The sequence below is a fragment of the Peromyscus maniculatus genome, chromosome 19 (assembly GCF_049852395.1).
Source record: "Peromyscus maniculatus bairdii isolate BWxNUB_F1_BW_parent chromosome 19, HU_Pman_BW_mat_3.1, whole genome shotgun sequence".
In the NCBI taxonomy this organism is placed as follows: Eukaryota; Metazoa; Chordata; class Mammalia; order Rodentia; family Cricetidae; genus Peromyscus; species Peromyscus maniculatus.
The window spans coordinates 25,747,486-25,768,161 of record NC_134870.1 but is presented as its reverse complement, the minus strand read 5'-3'; the positions used below and the strand labels follow the sequence as shown (position 1 = coordinate 25,768,161).

Below are 20,676 nucleotides of genomic sequence, written 5' to 3'. Positions count from 1 at the left end.
AGTCTACCAGGTTGATCGCAGTCCTCAAGGGAGGACTTGTCCTGGAGGAGGTGGGAATGGAGGGTGGGCTGGGGGTAAGGGGAGGGGGTGGGAGGGGAGAGAATAGGGGAACCCATGGCTGATATGTAGAACTGAATGGTATTGTAAAATAAAATTATATATATATATATATATATATATATATATATATATATAAATACAAAACTGTCAGAGCAAGCTCTTAAAAATCATTTGGGGGGGGGTGTCTGAAACTACAGTAGACCACCTGACAAAATACTGACATGTTTTCAGCTAATGTCTTACCACCAGTGTGCCAACCAGAAAAACCTTTAAAAGAATGTGGTACACCCTAGTCAGATGGGGCAGGTATATAATTTCAGCTACTGGAAGTAAGGGAACTATCAAGGCTGCCTAAATAATGATGACATTCAAGGATGGTCTGGTTAATTCAGTGAAAGTAAAAAACAAAAACCAACAACTAAGAGCTGGGGATTTAGCTCAGTGGTAGAGTAACTGTGTATCATGTTGGTCCTAGTGTCAGTCTCCAACTTCCAAAGAGAATATACTGTAAAGGCTAACTACAGCACTCAAAGACTGACTTACCTATAGAACTGCTCCACAATCAAGTGTTAGCTCTCTAGCTATTTTAACACAAACCTGGAGCCTGGTAATGGATAGTAATATCTGAAAACCAGTAAGAAGGAAATTATTCTATTCTTTCTCCTCAGCTTGTTTTTCATGTTTTCTTTTGCAGTAATGCAGATCTCGCTTACAGCCTGGCACATGCTAGGCAACTGTACTACAACTGTAACTACAGCCTTCAGCTTGGTTTTAGAGATCACCAAGCTGTTAGGAAGGACTAATTTTAGGACATATTTTAAAAGTACAACAGGAGAAAATAGTAAAAACCCAACATTAAAAAGTTGTATTTGTTTTTTTATGTGTGTGTGTGTTCTGTCTGTAGATGGATGGATGGATGGATGGATGGATGGATGGATGGATGGATGCACCATGTGTGTATTAAGTGCCTGCAGAAACCAGAAGAGGGTGTTGGAGCACCTGGAACTGGAGTTATAGACAGTTATGAGCCACCATGTGGGTGCTGTGAATTGAAGCTTGCTCTGGAAGATCAGCCAGTGTTCTTATCCACTGAGCCACCTCTCCAGGCCCAAATCTAACTTTTTTTTGTCCTTGTGTGGGGTGCTTCTCAAGACAGGGTTTCTCTTTGTAGCCCTGCCTGTCCTTGAACTCAGAGATTACCTTTGCCTCCCAAGTGCTGGGATTAAAGGAACTCATCACCACCTCCTGGCTTAAATTTTTTTTTTAAGATTTATTATGTGTACAGTGTTCTGTCTGCATGTATCCCTACATGCCATTAGAGGGCACCAGATCTCATTACAGATGGTTGTGAGCCATCATGAGGTTGCTGGGAGTTGAACTCAGGACCTCTGGAAGAACAGTCAGTGTTCTTAACCCTTGAGCCATCTCTCCAACCCCTCCTGGCTTAAATCTTTACAGTACAATAAAACACATTTAGACTGGAGCAGGGTGAGTGTTACATGTAACTTAGGCCAGCCTCAAACTTATGTAACCAAGACTGGCACTCAACTCCTGATCCTTCTGCCACAGCTTTCCAAGTACTACAGGCATATGCCACCTTATATTCTGCTCTTTCTCCTCAAAATACTATAGTATTTTTCGATGTATTACTTTTCCTATCACTGCCTACTTTGCTACTCTGTATCTATCTAAACTATTATTTCTTTAGCTGATGAAATAAAGTTATTTTACTCTGGATACTTGTGATGCTTTGGTAAATAACCTTGTGTGTGTGATTCTCTAAATAAATACTTAAATTTGGGCCAAAGCCTCCAGAAGGCCACAGGCTTAGATACCCTACATAAGTCCTTCCTCAAAGTACTCTGATCTTCTGCCACTGAGGTCCCAAGGTTATAATAAAGCATTTTCCAACATCCCCTAAAGTAACCCTTAAAATTAATTAGAAGTACTTTGCCCTTCAAAGTATAATTTCCTTACCAATTTAAATGTTTCACACAATAAACTGTTTGCCATTAATTAAGCAGATGTTTCAATTTTTATAGAATTTTACTTGTAAATAGTCACCATTTTCTAAGTTTATAAAAAGATCTTCTCTACATCTTTAAAGGCAACAGGCAAAGTTAAGGTTTTCTAAATGTTCATACCCATTGATGTTCTCAACATTATGCTCTTAAGAAACTTTAAACATTGATTTACTTTGCCTCTTGAGATCAGTTTTCATACCTACATCAAGGCAGTTAGACCGAAGTAGAAATTTACAAAGCATGATACACTGGTTTAAGAATCAAATAATAGAAAATACTGTATCGTGTGTGTGTGTGTGTGTGTGTGTGTGTGTGTGTGTGTGTGTATGCGGGTGTTGTACAACACCTGCACCAGTGTACATGGAGTCAAAGGACAACTTACAGGAGTTGCTTCAAGGATCAAACTTGGGTTATGCGCAGATACAGTGGCCCAAAACATATCTTTAATCCTAGCACTCAAGAGGTAGGGGCAGGAGAATCTCTTGTGAGTTCCATGCTGGCCTGATCTACAAAAGCAAGTTCCAAGACGGCTGTGGGATGGTCTTCCTGTATGCTGTGAATATATGTTGCTACTATTGGTTAATAATGAAGCTGTTTGGGCCTATGGTAAGGCAGGATATGGCCAGGCAGGAAATCCAAGAGAGATATAGGGAGAAAAAAGGCTGAGTAGAGGAGATGCTTTGAGCTGCCAAGGGAGCAAAATGTAATAGAACACAGGTAAACCTACGAGAAATGTGGCAATACATAGGTTAATAGAAATGGGTTAATTTAAGATGTAATAGCTAGCTAGCTACAGGCCTGAGCCATAGACCAAACAGCTTGTAATTAATATTAAGTCTCTGAGTGATTATTTATAAAAATGGCTGCTGCCCAGGCAGGACCAGGTGGGACCAAGAAACTTTAGTCTGCACAAGAAAGTCAAAGCTACAGAGAGAAGAAATCCTGTCTCAAAAAACCAAAAATTAGCTGGTCGAGATGTACATCATTAATCCCATCTTTGAGGAGGCAGAGGCAGGTGGACCTCTGAGTTTGAGGCCAGCCTTGTCTACAGAGAGTGTTCCAGGACAGGCTCCAAAGCTACACAGAGAAACCCTGTCTTTAAAAAAACCAAACAACTATATTATTATTGTGTATGTGAAGGGGTATGATGTGATTGTGTGGATACACCTGTAATAGCATACAGGTAGAGGTCTAAGAACTCAAGTCTGAGTTCTCCTTCCACTCTCACATGGGTTCCAGAGACCAAACTTACATCTCACCAGGTCTGAATGGCAAGCACCTTTACCCACTGAACCATCTCTCCAGTCTCAACAGATTTATATTTATTCTTCCAATTTAACAAAATTTTGGCCAGGAGCTAGAGAGATGGCTCAGTGGTTAGGAGCCACACTAGCTGCTCTTCCAGGACCCAGGTCCAATTCCCAGCACCCACAGAGCATCTTATAAACATCTGTAACTCCTCCATGGACACCTGCAAATACATGATGCACAGACATACACTATACATAAACTAAAAATAAACTTTATGAGATCTTAAACAAAACAAAAAACTTTGATTAGCCAGAGGTGGTGGCACACGCCTTTAATCCCAGCACTCGGGAGGCAGAGGAAGGCAGATCTCTGAGTTTGAGGCCGGCCTGGTCTACAAAGCGAGTTCCAGGAAAGGCGCAAAGCTACACAGAGAAAACTTGTCTCGAAAAAAAACAAAACAAAAAACTTTGACCAACTTCTTTCCACCCTCAGGCCCTGGAGACCCATTCTACTCTACTTAAATGAGTTGAGTCTGAATTTTAGATTCCATATACAAGTGAGTTCGTATCATGGTCTGTCTGCACCTACAGTATTTAACAGTAAGTTCTCCAGATTCATATGTATTATTATAAATAATAGGATTTTCTTTTTAATCCTAAACAGTAATCTAAGGTACACCTTTTTCTTTTCTTTTCTTTTTTTTTGAGACAGGGTTTCTCAGTGTAGTTTTGGAGCCTGTCCTGGATCTTGCTCTGTAGATCAGGCTGGCCTTGAACTCAGAGATCCACCTGGCTCTGCCTCCCAAGTGCTGGGATTAAAGGCGTGCACCACCACGTCGTCGTCATCCTCCACCACCACCACCACGCCAGTTTTTTTTTTTAAACTTTATTTTATGTGCATTGATGTGAAGGTGTCAGATCCCCTAGAACTGGAATTATAGACAGTTGTGAGCTGTCATGTGGGTGCTGGGAAATGAACCTGGGTCCTCTGGAAGAACAGCCAGTGCTCTTAACCACTGGGCCATCTCTCCAGGCCCCCACTCCCCAGCTTTCTGTTTTGTTTTGTTTTTTAAATAAGGTTTTTACTATGTAACCAAGGTGACTTCAAACTTGTGATCCTCCTGCCTCAGCTTCCAAAGTGTTGAGATGTGTTGAGGTATGTGGCATCATGAACAGCTCTAGAACTTTTAAATTTCAGCCAATCTCCATCTCTGGGAATACTGTCTAGAACAGTCTTTCTATTCCCACTCTCCTTTACTTCCTCTATGTACCTTTAGGTTTCACTTAACTGCTGCCTTGCTAACTAACCCCTCACTCTCTCACCATTATTTATTGTTAAGTACTATGGAAAACCTCAAGTTGCTTTTATAACTAAGTATAGCTAAATTTTTCATAACAAATAGGAAGGAATCTGATCTCTAGCTTTTTGCACACTGAAGTCCCTGGAAACTACCCAGTAAATATCAGTTCAACATATAGCTGAGAAGCTAGAGAGATGACTCAGCAGTTAAAAGAGTACTTGTTGCTCTTGTGGGGGTCCCTGGTTTAATTCCCAGCACCCACATGGCAGCTCACAACTATCTCTAACCCCAGTTCCAAGGGACCCAATGCCATCTTCTGGCCTCTGTGGACATCAGGCACTCACACAGTACATAGATATACATGTAGACAAAATACTTACACACTTAACTTTTTATGTATATAAAAGTTAAATAAACCATATACTTGAAATACCTAGTAAGAACCCAGAGGAAGGTAATACTGTTTTTTACTGACTACATGAATGATATCCCCTCTTCCCCACATGGCCTCTTGCAGCCCAGGCTGCCTTCAGACTCTAGAGTCTCCTATCCTCCACTTCCAAGTACAAGGACTGCAGGTGTGTACCACCATGCCTGTCAGGTAGTACACACATTTTTAACACAACTGAAATAATATTTTCAACATAACACTCAACTGGCAATAGTTTTTCCCTTCTTTCTTCTTTTGAGACAGTTTGTAGCTGGTGACCTTGAACTTACAGATAACCAACTGCCTCTGCTAATAATGCCCAGCCAATGTTTTCTTTTTTTTTCCCCCAGAGCTGAGGACTGAACCCAGGGTCTTCAAGCACTCTACAACTGAGCTAAATCCCCCAAACCCTCAATGTTTTCTTTCTTGATTGCATTTTAGATATAACAAAGATAGATACATGAAAAAGCAACTATCTCATTCTCTGATACTGCAGCCACAAGATCACATACCTAATAAAGTACAAATTAGAATTTTAACAATTATAGTCAAAGTAGAAAACCACTAAGTAAATGGCAAAGCTAGGTAAGAAAATCAAAGTATTTCAGAAAGACTACCTTTGAAATAAAGGAACGCAAACATCTGTAAGAACAGAAGCTGATAAGAACTGCTAGTTTCTGCCAATTCCTCAAGTTCACAAACAGTGAGTGGTGGCTGTACCAAGGCAAGTCTGACTCCCATGACATAGGATCTGTTAGGATCCAAAATCCCCTCTATTGTCAGTTATTGGTTATCTCTGCTCTCAAAAATGAGTGTGTCACATAGCCAAGTAGATGATAAGAGTCATGTTAATAGATATCAACGCCAAACATATCACTGCTATCCAAGCTCCAAAGAAAACGCTGAACACTAGGAAAGAGTTTCTGTCCTACCATTAAGTTACTATGGTCCCTTCCAATAATTCAATCTTACTTTTAAAAGTAACTACATAGAAAACTAAAAATCTAAAATACTTATTAGTAAGGGATTACTGCCACCTTCTACAATACTAACCACCAAAACCCAAGCTTAAAAAGGGGTGAAGGGTTGATCGCAGTCCTTGGGGGAGGACTTGTCCTGGAGGAGGTGGGAATGGAGGGTGGGCTGGGGGTAACGGGAGGAGGTGGGAGGGGGGAGAATAGGGGAACCCATGGCTGATATGTAGAACTGAATGGTATTGTAAAATAAAATATATATAAAAGGGGTGAAGGGTAGTGTCACTGAATGCTAGTATTTTGATGTTTCTTTCTTTTCCTTTTTTTTTGGGGGGGGGGGCTTTTCAAGACAGGGTTTCTCTCTGTGTAGCCCTGGCTGTCCTTGAACTCACTCTGTAGACCAGGCTGTCCTTGAATTCATGGGGGGGGGGGTGGAGAAGAGAGAAGGGCTGGGGAAATGGCTCAGTGGTTAAGAACAAGAGTTACAAGCACCCACATTTGGCAGCTTTACATGTGCCTGTAAACCCGCCCCCAGGAGACCCACTCTTCTGGCCTTTGTGGGAACTGTATGCGTTCCCATGCGTACCACACCCACACAGCAACACACACATATTAAAAACAAAGTTGGTCATGATAGCACACGCATTTAATCCCACCACCAAGGAGCGGAGGCAGTTGGATCTCTGAGTTTGAGACCAGCCTGGTCTGATATAGAAATACAGAATATAGATATGATAGGATAAAAGGGTGGATTGTTGAACCTACTTTTAAAGAGCAATTTGTTTAAAATGTTTTACATTGGTATAGATTTTAGTTTATTGATACAAATTTAAAGTTAATTTTGTTATACTGTACGTATATTTTTACTCTTGTTTAAGGTATTATGTTTGTACAGCATTTGAAATTGTAACAGATAACTAAGAAATACAAATTAATAATTAGTCTTCTATGATAGTCAAACTTATAGTCATGTTAAGTTTTCTAGGTATACATAGATATAATTCAACTAGGTAGGTCATCTTCAAACACTTTCAAAGACCTACAGAATATGGCATTTAAAATGTTTTAAGAACTTTGACTTTGTGGACATTGAGACAGGTCTGCTCCTGGCAGTACCAATCTACTTCAGAGAAGATAATGGGCAGTGAAGAAACTCATTATGGAGTTTGCTTTCTTTGTGGCAAAAGTTAGCCACTGGGTAAAAAAGTGCCCTTGCATTGACTGTTTGATGATAAATGCAGGACCCACAAGAAGGTGACCACTAAACTTTTTCCAAGGCAAAACGGTCCTTCAGGTCTCTGCTTTGCAGAGGAAACTGCCAGACATTCTACAGGACACAGAGAAAGCAACTAGACTCTAGGCCTGCAGGCTAAAGATGGGTGCCTCAAGATTGCAGAAAAACTTTGGTGACTGTTCAGGCAGCCAGCTGTCTCTGTCATTCTAGATTTTTGGAAGTTGTTTACAATGCTCTTCCTGTTAGGTAATATTATATCCTTCTGAAATCTTTAATGTAGTTGAAGGCTAGATAGTTATAATTTTCCTTGGTTATGATAAAAGATAAATTAGAGGCCGGGCGGTGGTGGCGCACGCCTTTAATCCCAGCACTCGGGAGGCAGAGGCAGGCGGATCTCTGTGAGTTCGAGGCCAGCCTGGGCTACCAAGTGAGTCCCAGGAAAGGCGCAAAGCTACACAGAGAAACCCTGTCTCGAAAAACCAAAAAAAAAAAAAAAAAAAAAAAAAAAGATAAATTAGATATGAAACTTTAGACTCACAAATATAGGATAGAAAGAATATTTTCTTTGATTTTGCCAAATACAAATAGACTAGATATTGTAACTGTAATTCTTGCTTGATAACTGTTCTATTATATGTAATTTTACTATGTTAAAGTTAAAACCTTCCTTTTTGATTAGACAGAAAAGGGGAGGTACTGTGGGATATTTTATATGCTGTGAATATATGTTGCACTGATTGGTTGATATATAAAATGCTGATTGGCCAGTAGCCAGGCAAGAAGTATAGGTGAGATAAACAGACAAGGAGAATTCTGGGAAGAGGAAGGCTGAGTCAGGAGACACCAGCCCGTAGTCCAGGGAGCAGCATGTAATAGCATACAGGTAAACCCACGGAACACGTGGCAACATATAGATTAACAAAAATGGGCTGAATTTAAGTGTAAGAGCTAGTCAGTGGTAGGCCTGAGCTAATGGCAGAACAGTAAATTAATATAAGCCTCTGTGTGTTTACTTGGGTCTGAGCGGCTGGGGACCAGCAGGACACAGGAAAACTTTAGCTACACCAGTCTACAGATCTAGTTCCAGGACAGCCAGGATTGTTACAAAGAGAAACCCTGTCTCAAAAAAATCAAAACAAATGAAAAAATAAAATATTTTTAAAAATTTAGAAAAACAAAGCTGATATGGTGGCTCACATTATAAGAAAGAGGATTAGGGGCTGGAGAGATGGCTCAGAGCTGCTCTTCCAGAGGTCTTGAGTTCAATTCCCACTAACCCCATGGTGGCTCACAGCCATTTACAGTGGGATCTGATGCCCTCTTCTGTCATGCAGGTGTACATGCAGATAGAGCACTCACACAAATAAAAATCTTTAAAAAAGAAGAGGATCAGGAGTTCAAGGACAGCCTAAACTACATGAAAAGGGCTGGAGATGTCACTTAGTACTGCCTAGTATACAAAAAGCAGTGGGCTGGATTCCCAACACGTGTGATGGCAAAAGACTGTGATCCCAGAAACAGGAGGACCAGAAAAATGCATAACAAGTTCAATGCTTTCCTGGGCTATGTAAGACCCTGCCTCAAAAACACCAACCTAACCTTTCTTTCTCATCATTACTTCTGCTAACTCCAGCTGAGGCAAGAGTACTGCTACAAGTTCACAGCCTTAAAGCGTAAGACTATCTACGCACACACAAAGCTGGAGAGTTGGCACAGCAGGTTAAGAGCACTGGGCTGCTCTTGCAGAGAGCCTAGGTTCAATTACCAGCATCCACGTGGCAGCTCTCAAATCTCTGTAACCCCAGTCCTAGAGAATTCAATGTTCTTGTCTCATCTCTTTGGGCAACAGGCCAAGGTACATATACATACACACAGGTAAAACTTATACACATTAAAAAAAATTCAATTTCCACAATCTTGGCACCTGCAGAGGCCTGCTGGGAATTCAAGTATGTCTAGAAGGTTGTGAGTCAAGGCCATTTTTGCTGGCTAAAAGTAAATGCTCTTCTTAAGATTGAAGATATTTATGCCCAAGATGAAAATAAATTCTACTTAGGCAAGAGATGTGCTCATATGTATAAAGCAAAAAACAACAATGCAGTGACTTCTAGAGGCAAACTGAACAAAAGCAGAGCAATCTGGGGAAAGACAGCTCAGGTCTATGTATAAACAGTGACATGGTTCATGCCAAATTCCAAAATAACCTTCCTGCAAAAGCAATTGGACACAGAATCCATGTGATGTTGTACCTTTCACGGATTTAGGCTAATAAATAGTAAATAAAAGTGATTATAGCTGTCTGCTATTACCCCTGTTCCCCCCACTACTACCAAAGAATGCTTAAAAACCATACAGTGCTACTTGTGGGGTCTCAAAGCATTTTTTGGATTAATACAGAAAAGGCAGCAAGCAGAGGTGTTCTATAGTGTAATAGAAGCATGAAAATATTATAATGTAGCCAGGCACAGTGGTGGTGCATGCCTTTAATCCCAGCACTTGGGAAGCAAAGGCAGATGATCTACAGAGTGAGTTCCAAGACAGCTGGGGCTACACAGAAACCAAGTCTCAAAACAAAATATTACAATCTGCATACATAAGATGGCTCACAATCATCCCTCCACTCCCTTCTTCTGAACTCCATAAGCACCGAGTACATACATGGTGCACATATATTATTCATACAAAACACTCATAATTCCTACTGCCTCCCCTTCTCCAGTGCTAGAATTGCAGGTGTGTTGTCACCATACTCAGCATTAGAATTATTTTTAGTGACTCCAAGGAAGCAAAATGATATAGTACAGGGCCTTCAGAATGGCTAAGCATCAAAGGTGCTTCCCATCAAGCCTAATGACCTCAGTTCTCTACCTTGGATCCACACTGTGAAAGAAGAAAACTTCCACACGTTGTCTCCTGACCTCCATGTGCACTTTGCGACCCATGCATAAGCCCATGCACCTACATACAATAAGTTAAGTAAAATGTAATTTAAAATTTTAAAAATAACACAGCACTCAGGATGTAGAGACAGGTGGATCCCTGTGAGTTCGTGGCCAGCCTGGTCTACAGAAGGAGTTCCAGGACAACCAAAGCTACACAGAGAAACTCTGTCTCAAGACACACACTCACACTCGCTCCCCCTCTAAAAATAGCTGAGAATGCCTTTAATCCCAGCACTCAGGGAGGTAGAGGCAGGTGGTCTCTGAGTTTGAACTCAGAGACTAGTCTGGTCTACAAAGTAAGTTCCAGGATGAGAAACCCTATCTTGAAAAATTAATAGTAATAATAATAATAAAATCTTAAAACTTAAATATATATATAGTACAAAATTAAATTGTGTCACATGGTTAATCAAAATTAAGACGTTAAGATAATAATTTTCTACATTTTGTGTGTGTGTTTATTTTATGTGCATGGGTGTTTCACCTACAACGATCAGAAGAGGGTGTCATACTCTCTGAAACTAGAGTTACAGACAGTTGTGAACTGCCATGTGGGAACTATGAAACCCAGGTTCTCTGGAAAAGTAGTAAGTACTCTTAACTGCTGAGCCATTTTTCCAGCTCCTACATTATATATATGTGTATGTGTGTATGTATATGTATATATGTATACACACACATATATTTACACATGTATATATGTGTGTATATACATACATATATATTTCAAAAACAGTTACCAATTATTTCCTCCTTCCCCATAAACACTCTTTCTAGAAGTAGCATCTACTAAATAAAATACACCTAACAAATCATTATCAGGGCCAGAAGATAGCTACGCAGTTACTGCTTTCCTAGTGGGTGTCAAGTGATATCCTAGGGTCATTGTGATTTGTGATGTGCATTTTGATAATGAGCAATGGTGAACATATAAATACTAGAACCTTCATAATAGCTGGTAGGACTATAAACAACAGCCCAATTTGGAACACAGTCTAGATTCCATTACTTTGTATGTATACAAGAGAGTATATCCATACCACCCTTCCCCCCAAAAAAAATCAATGCTTTAGCATAACTGTGGTTCTCTGAAGAGGGAGACTGAACCCAGGACCTCCTACATTTAAGAGAAAGCACTCTTAAAGTAGGAAGGTTGGAAAGATGGCTCAGAAGATAAGAGAATATATTGCTCTTGAGGAAGACCTGAGTTCAGTTCTCAACTCCTTAACAACCCGTGCTCATGAGCACCTAACTAAACACATACATGCAATTAAAATTTTAGGACTGGGCAAGGTAGGGCATACCTTTAATCCCTGCACTCAGGAGGCACCCAGCAATATTCTCAGATCCCTGTATGAGGAAGTGTGGTATATGTTTTAAGCAGCCACTTTCTTGTGTGGCAATAGATAACTAATACATATAGGACAATAAGGACTCCTAAGATGGGAGATAAAATGGGAGACAACTTAAATGACTGAAGCAGCTCTCAGCAATGGTTCGAAATGACAATATCCCAACAGACAAGATGCGATGAAAAGCAGCCAACTAAACAAATCATCCACCATCTAAGGTGCAGAGATACACAACACTGAGCTTCAAAGACATTCCTGTCTTAGACAACAAATTAAACCTAATATATGGAAATATGAAAAAAGCCTAAACTAACTCAACTAAAGGAGGCATGGCCCATACTCCTCCAATTCCAGCACTTAGGAGGTAGAGACATGAATTTGAGGTCATCCTCTGCTACAGAGCCAAGCCTGAGTCCAGCCCAGGTAACAAGACCCTACTTTCAGAAAAATAAAACTAGGAATTGCCATGGCAACAGAGCCAAGCCTGAGTCCAGCCCAGGTAACAAGACCCTACTTCAGAAAAATAAAACTAGGAATTGCCATGGCATCACACCAGCAGATTCCTTAGAAACAGCTGAAGAAAAGTAACACTAGATTTTTACTAGATTTGCAATTTTTCTATAGGCCTGAGTTTTAGATTTTCATAGAAATTAAACAAATGAAAAAGCCCAAAGGCTGATAAAGCAGTTACTTTATTAAACTATGGATATTAAATGGTGTACTGTTGTGGGCCTGAGAGACTGGACCTGATCTAGTCCCCAGCACCCACATCAGGTGCAGAAAACTGCCTAACTCCAGCTCCAGGAATTCCAACATCTCTGGCCTCCTTAGGCACCTACACTCAGATGCATAAACCCACAAGCAGAATGACAGACACAAACACATAGTAATAGCCAGAGCAATACACAATGCAATACAAGGGTTAGGGCTGTAGTTCTCCGACAAAGGCAATACCTCAAATGCTTGATGCCCTTCAATCCCTGATGCTGCTCCCTCTCCAAAAGGAAAGTAAAAGATTTAATTCAAATAAAAGGAAAAGTTTATTTTATTATTACTATTATTATTTTGTTGCTTTTTCGAGACAGGGTTTCTTTTTAGCCCTGACTGTCCTGGAACTTACTCTGTAGACCAGGTTGGTCTTGAACTCAAGAGATTCGCCTGCCTCTGTCTCCCAAGTGTGGGATTCAAGTTTGTGTGTGCCACCTGGCTTCAAAGGGGGGAAATTTTTTTTTGTTTGTTTGTTTCTCTGTGTAGTTTTGGTGCCTGTCCTGAATCTCTCTCTCTGTAGACCAGGGTAGCTTTGAACTTAAGAGATCCACCTAGCTCTGCCTCCTGAGTGCTAAAATTAAAGGCATGGACCACCACCGGCCGGCCGGCCCAAAGGAAATTTTTTAAGTAGCTTCAGGAGGCCGGAGAAGCGGCTCAGCAGCCAAGAGCATTCATACTGGCTGTTCTTCTAGGGTTAGATCCTAGGACTCACTATGTAACTATAGTTCCAGGGGATCAGACACTATCTTCTGGCCTCCACAAGTACTGCATGCATGTGGTTCTGTACACAGATGTAAATGCAGGCAAAATACCCATAATATAAAAATATCTCAAAAGAAAAAAAAAATGTGTTTTGTCTGTATGTATGTCTGTACTGTGTGTGCCTGAGACTGGAGTTACAGACAATATAAGCTGCCATGTGGGTACTGGGAATCGAACCCTGGTGTTCTGGAAGTGTAGCCAGTGCTTTTAACTCTGAGTCATTCCTCCAGCCCTTCAGCTCTAGTCTTACTAATCAAGTCACACTGTCTTGTCAGATAGCAACCCTAGAGTATGTTGCAGTGCTAGTATTACAAATCTATTACATGGTATCTCACTTGACACTCTAGACAGAACAAATGGGAGTTTATTTCCTTACGTTATAAACCATCAAAACTTTATTTGTACAGAAAAAACAAGTGTATACACCTGCATTTCCAAAATGAGGGCTATAATAGTTCTGTCAGCAGCAGGCATTGCTGTGGGATGGTCTGTATGTCAAATTGCTCTGATTGGTCAATAAATAAAACACTGATTGGCCAGTGGCCAGGCAGGAAGTAGGTGGGACAAGGAGAGGAGAGTTCTGGGAAGCGGAAGGCTGAGGCAGAGAGACACTGCCAGCCGCCGCCATGACCAGCAGCATGTGAAGACGCTGGTAAGCCACCAGCCACGTGGCAAGGTATAGATTTATGGAAATGGATTAATTTAAGCTATAAGAACAGTTAGCGAGAAGCCTGCCATGGCCATACAGTTTGTAAGCAATATAAGTCTGTGTTTACTTGGTTGGGTCTGAGCGGCTGTGGGCCTGGTGGGTGACAAAGATTTGTCCTGACTGTGGGCAAGGCTGGAAAACTCAAGCTACAAGGCATCATTCAGGAATTCCTGCCCTGGAACTACCTAGGATATTTCAGCAGCCATCTCTCTGATAACAATATTTAGAATTGTAAAATCAAAATTACCCCTTATCACTCAGATTCACACTTAAAATGACCTTTCTTCCAATACTTCTTATTCCTCAGTAAAACAGTTATGTGAGTCCCACATCTTTAATCCCAGCACTTGGGAAGCAGAGACAGGAGGATCTCTGAGTTCACAGTGAGTTTCACCTCAGCCTGGACTTCATAAGAGACCCTGTCTCAAAAAAACAAAACAAAGCCGGGCGGTGGTGGCGCACGCCTTTAATCCCAGCACTCGGGAGGCAGAGGCAGGCGGATCTCTGTGAGTTCGAGGCCAGCCTGGACTACCAAGTGAGTCCCAGGAAAGGCGCAAAGCTACACAGAGAAACCCTGTCTCGAAAAACCAAAAAAAAAAAAAAAAAAAAAAAACAAAACAAGGCTTGGAAGGTGATGCTGCATGCCTTTAATCTCAGCACTTGGGAGGCAAAGGCAGGTGGATCTCAGTGAGTTCCAGGACAGCCAGGACTGTACAGAGAAACTCTATCTCAAAAAAACAAAACAAAACTACATACTGAAGAGACTTTACTGTTGTGGATAGGCATGAACCAAGCACGCACTAAGAATGTGTTCCAGGATTTGGCTATGCCAACAGTTGTTTTATTTTTTTAAAAAATGGGTTCTTAATGTTTCCCACATTAATCCTGGACTCCTGGACTCAAGCATTTCTCCTGCCTCAGTCTCTCAATTTAGCTGGGACTATGCCCATCTAAGACTCTTTGTCTAATGAGGGGAGGAAACTTTCCAAAAAAAACTTTATCATAAAGTTTATCTTTTGGAATAAGCTATGCCTGCTTTCCAAGGCAGTAATCCAACCACAAATGCTACTACTCAGTATTCCACAGGAATATCTGCTCATTTGTTCATCATTTTGCCCAAAATTACTCAACCCTTACCTCTAATAATATTAATGTAACACATAGCATATATTTCTAGCACAGTATCATTTTTATTTTCTGAGATACTGAAGAGTAAGTGGAGTGGCAAACATTTTATCCTCAATTATTCCTATATGGTCAATACTACTTTTAAGTAATATTTTTAAGTTTAGTAATATTAGAACTCGCAATAGTACTACCCACCCAGCAGAGGCAGACAGATTTCTGTTAAATTCCAGGCCAGCCTGGTCTACATAGCAAGTTCCAGACCAGTCAAAGCTGTATAGTAACCTCTACACACACACACACACACACACACACACACACACACACACACACACACACGGAGGATTATCTATCTGCCAATACTACCCACAGATCTTGGCAATAGCAACATTTAAAGGGAGATAGGTAACAGGTGCCCAATTTTCTAGATCCCTCATCCTCCTTGATCACTTTAGTTAGTTTTCTGACCTTGAGTTCAAAACCTTTGAGAACTTTGTTATGTCTTTTTGAGGTCTTAGAGCTTGCCTTAAATACAGATCAATGATGGCATTACTTTGTTTCAAAACTGTAACTATCAAGACACTATTAAAATATACAAGGCATTATTGGGTTTAAAAGTATCCTAGCTTGCTCATTTATTAAGAATCTTCTATATCCCAGACTGGCCTCAAACTTGAACTTCTGATCCTCCTGTCACCACCTTCAGTTCTGGGATTACAGAAGTACCCCAAGGTGCTAGGGGTCCAAACAGGGCTTTGCAAACTAGTCAAGCACTACCTACTGAGCTTTACCCCCAGGTCTAGCATCTTCTCTTTTGTCAGTCTTCAACTCCCAGAGAAACCAAGATATTTAGCCCGTTACCTTCTCAAAAACAGAAAAATTAAGCCTGTATTTCAACAAGGGCACCTGCATCTTTACAAGTAAAGGTAAAAGGAAAAACAGGAAGTCAAAAAGGTCTTTGATCAGCCAGAGACCATACAGTTCACAGAACACATGAAGCCCTCTTCACTCAGAGCCTACTGGTTCTTATTTTAGACACAATTTTAATAAGCTCCGTGATCTGGTTTCTTAGCCCACAACAGATGAGATGCAGCCAACTGGAAAGGGCTGGGGGTGGTGCTAGATGAGGCAGACAGGCCCTCAAAGCTTCAAAACCCAAGCGAAAGACCTATACAATCAGCAGAAACCTACAACACAGGCGGCCATTTGGTGCAGACACACACAGACACACACACACACACACACACACACACACACACACAGACACACACACACACACACAGACACACACACACACACACACACAGAGACACACACAGACACACGATTCAAATCCCTGCCAGAACCATACAGTTCATAAAGTTCATAATGTGTTTCTGTGGCAAACTTTGCCTAAAGAGTGGCTGAGGAATCTCTAAGATATACATCAAAATAATACCCATCAAAAGCTTTTTCCAGGGCTTGGGGTCTATAGCTCAGTGAAAATAAAAAGTGCTGTAAATCTGACCAAAACAGACTATGCATGTATGAAATTCAAAGAATAAAAAATACGTATTTTCTAAAAGTGCCAAATTCAGACAAAAATCTACATATCAAAGAAGACACTGAATTTTTTAAAATGACTCTTGTCAAATGTGGTAAAGTTTTAAGAATTCTATTAGAACCAGATAAAACACTTCATGACATCTGAAGCTGAAGGGGTACCTAAGTAATAGCTCTTTTCAGAGATGGACCACAGGAATGGCTCAACACCAAGACTGATTATACAGACCAGTTCAGATGCGTTGGATTGAGGATAAAACAGGAATGGTTTTATCTGTATCCATTAAGCCTATCATTTAAAGTAAACTATCACACACACACACACTCACTCACACACACACACACACACACACACAGTTTGAAAACCTACTTCTGCTTTTGTTTTCAAAATAATTTTGATGAAAATAAGAGTTTTTCTAGTCTTTGGCAATCTAAGAGAAGTCAATCCATACTTGACCTCAATTAAAGTTATAAATTGGGGATGGAGGGATACATATATAAAAAAGTTCAAGCTACTGAGCTAAGAATGCAGCTGAGGTGGCAGAGTGTTTCTTGCCTAATATATAAGAAACTCTGGGTTTGAGGCCAGGGCCACTTAAAACTTGCATGGAGGCACATGCTTACCATTCTAGTATTTAGGAGGTAGGGGGCTAAGGAACACAAATTCAAGGTCATGCCCCCATACATAGTTTCAGGCCAGTTTGGAATACATACAACCCTGTATCAGGAAAACAGCTGGGGGCTAGAGACAGCTGAGCTGTTAAGAGCATTTTTGCTCTTGCTGAGGACCTAGGTTGGATTCCCAGCTCCTGAATGGTGGCTCACAACCACCTGTAACATCAGTTCCAGGTGATCCAACAGGCATCCACAGTGAGCACATACATACATGAGAGCAAAACATTCATAAAGTAAACTACACCAATCTTTTAAAAAGCATTAAAACAAACAAACAGCTGGGGGTTGGTGGCGCACGCCATTAAGCCCAGCACTTAGGAGGTAGAGGCAGAGAAACCCTGTCTCAAAGAACAAAAGGTTGCCGGGCGTTGGTGGCGCACGCCTTTAATCCCAGCACTCGGGAGGCAGAGCCAGGCGGATCTCTGTGAGTTCGAGGCCAGCCTGGGCTACCAAGTGAGCTCCAGGAAAGGCGCAAAGCTACACAGAGAAACCCTGTCTCGAAAAAACCAAAAAAAAAAAAAAAAAAAAAAAAAAAAAAAGAACAAAAGGTCAAATTCCTAGGACCCGTGGAAAGGTGAAAGGACAGACTTCACAAAGTTATCCTCTAATTCGAGTGAGGGCTGTGGTGTTCTCTCTCTCTCTCTCTCTCTCTCTCTCTCTCTCTCTCTCTCTCTTTCTCTCTCTCTCTCTCTCTCTCTCTCTCTCTCTCTCTCTCTCTCACACACACACACACACACACACACACACACACACACACGTCAAATGGACATTTCTAAACCTGCTTTCCTTTTTAAAGATTTACAAGAACTGGCAATATACTTCAATGGTCGAGTTTGCCTTAGCATACTTAAGATCCTGGATTCAATCCCTAGCACTGTACAAAAAGATTTAGTGAAGGCAGGTGTGGTGGTCTATGCCTGAATCCCAGTACTTGGGATCAATCCCAGCCTGAACTACACAGTGACAGTCTATCTCAAAAAACAGCAACAGAAACGATGATATTGCTGGGGGCAAACATTATTCTAAGATTTAAATGAATGTTTTGAGTCAGTGTTATCTCCCTCTCTGAATAAGTCTCTATGGCACAGATATTAATACAAACACTAAAAGCTATTAACTCACTGGTTTAATATCAGCACTCCGAAGGCAGAGGCAGATGGGTCTTGGAGTTTGATGTCAGTCTGGTCTACACCATACTAAGTTGCAAGCAACAGAGCTAGGAAGACCCTACCTTTAAAAAAAAATTAAAATAAGCCGGAAGGTGGTGGTGCACACCTTTAATCCCAGCACTCGGGAGGCAGAGCCAGGAGGATCTCTGTGAGTTCGAGGCCAGCTTGGTCTACAAAGAAGAGTTCCAGGACAACCTGGGCTGTTACACAGAGAAACCCTGGAGGGGTGGGGGTGGGGGAGACACGACCAACAACAACAAAAAAGAAATACATATACACATTACCTGGATGTTTATCCCTTACATGTTTTTTCAAGAGATCTTTACCTAAAGTTCATGCTTCTTTTAGCAAAGACCCTGCTTCATTTTAGCACAAGACTTACTGCTAAAGCCTATCCTTTGATTTCTAAGAAATCAAAGAAACAAAAGTAAGGTGCTCATTCGCAGTAGGGAATGGAATTAATTCCACATTCCAAGTCTTGAGGAATAAAATGAGGACCAACTGCTGAACTGTGGTGTTCCATCTTTCAATCTGCATTTGACTTCGTTCTCCACTCTTCTTCGTAGCCCTATTCCATCAGCCCTTAGAGGTAGTCCCAGGTCCTACCACTTACTAAGAAGGTAAAGACTTAATTTGGCCCATCTGAGGAGCCAAGTAAAACACCAAACAAAACTCATAGTGGATGACTTCTTACGTCCAAGGAAAAAATAGTAGTGACTCTAAGAGGCTAATATTAGGGAGGAAAAAAAAAAACCCTAAAGTTTAAGCTAAGCCTATGCTCTCCTTATAGTGTCAAATCTTATCAATAACTAAATGGATAACCTTTCACTTAAAAGAACTAAGAAATTATTTCTAACCAAAAATTGAGTAAAACCCCTTCCAAATTAGTAGGAGTCTTGACGAATATATCATCTAATTACAGCGTTACAATCATTTTGGGATAAGTCTGTGAAAGGCGGTTTTCAACGTTCGCTTTTCTGAACTGGCTGGCTTCTACCCTACCAGGTAAACACAGTTTGTTCCACTAGATCCAATCCTGCAAAACGGAGGGGTTAATTTCCGACGACATACGGCAACCCCAAGGAATAAACGCTTCTCCACCGAACCCCCCGCCCCTTCCTCCGGAGTAGCCTTTTCTTCCCTCTGATTTTCTCCTCCACTTTCTCCACCAGTAAGGTGGCCTTAAGCGCCCAAGAGTTAAGGGAACTCAATCAAGAAAGAGAGTGGTGGATCGGGCAAATGGGCCGCCTTGGTCGTCGGCCTGGCTGGGTCCTCGAGCTCGGGCAGCTCAGTGCAGGGCGCCGGAGTAGGGGGACAGAGATAGGACAAGCAGCCCTATCGACCTCAGATCACAGGGGCCGCCCAACGCCCCGGCCGCTCCCCCCACCACACCGCCCCTCCCCGCGCCGTCCCAAGTCCCCTTCGCGGCCGGACAATAGCCCCGGAGAGCAGCGAGTCCCGGGCTGGAAGGCGGCCTGGGAAGGGCGTCGGGGGAGGAAGACTGCGAGGACCCGAGCAACTTCGGCCTAAGCAGGGCTCCCCCGCGCTCCGGCCTTCGCGGGCGCCATCTCCCTGGGAGTGGGGTGTGAAGGCCGCCCCGTGGGGCCGGCGCCGGCAGCGGGAACCAGACGCCGCGAGCCCGGTGGAGGCGACCGCGGGGAAGCGCAGGCCGCGGCCCACTCGGCGGGCTCGCCCGGCGGCCCATCCCCACAGCAACGCCGCGGCCGCTTACCTTGTGGATTCTCTTCAGAGCCATGGTGGGGAACGGCGGCGACGGGCCCCCGGGGCGGGGACGGGGACGGGGGAGGGAGGGACGGGGAAGGGGCGAGGGGGGGCCCTGAGACCGCCCGAGCGGCCGCGAGTCGGCCCCGAGAAGACCGGGCGCTCCGGAGCGCGGATCCGACGAGCTGAGGGCCGAGGCCCGCTCAGCTTCTGGGCCCTGCCGCAGCGGTCACCGCATCACCCGACGGCGGCCCCTTTATGCGCTGCTGCCACAGCCACCGCCGCCGTAGCTGCCTCTTCCTCGTAGGCTCGGCGCCGCCTCCTCGGCCGCCGTGGATCCCTCCGCCGGGGAGGAAGAGCCTCCCCAAGCTCCGGGCTCGCCGAGCGCCTCACGGCCACCGAGCCGGGGAAGCCTGCTTTCCTGCCGGGTGCAGGTGGACTAAGAGACGCGCGGGCGGGCGGGCAGGCGGGCGGGCGGGCGGCGCCGCCGGGGTGGGGCCGCCAGAGCGCGGGGTGGGCCCAGGCCGAGGGGCAGGTCGGGAGGCTCCGGGATTGGCGGGCCGGGGAGGGAGGGAGGGCCCGGGCCGGGCCGGCGGCGGAAGGATACGGGCCGCCCCTTGCGAGTACCTTACGTGCC

The 20,676-nt window shown here is 42.9% G+C and overlaps 1 protein-coding gene across 4 annotated transcripts in view; it reads right to left on the bottom strand.

Moving 5' to 3' along the window:
• Ube2d2 (ubiquitin conjugating enzyme E2 D2) overlaps positions 1 to 20,676 on the bottom strand; it is a 41,081-nt gene extending 20,405 nt beyond the window's left edge. Inside the window, exon 1 of one of the 4 annotated variants that reach the window (XM_076554977.1) lies at positions 20,667 to 20,676. Coding sequence is in view for 1 of the 4 variants with exons in the window: in XM_076554975.1 (XP_076411090.1) it covers positions 20,050 to 20,073 (24 nt within the window). In the remaining 3 variants the exon portion in view is untranslated. Of the gene's footprint in view, positions 1 to 20,049; positions 20,545 to 20,666 lie in introns of those variants that run through there. The other 3 variants (XM_076554975.1, XM_076554976.1, XM_076554978.1) reach the window with 3 other exon arrangements.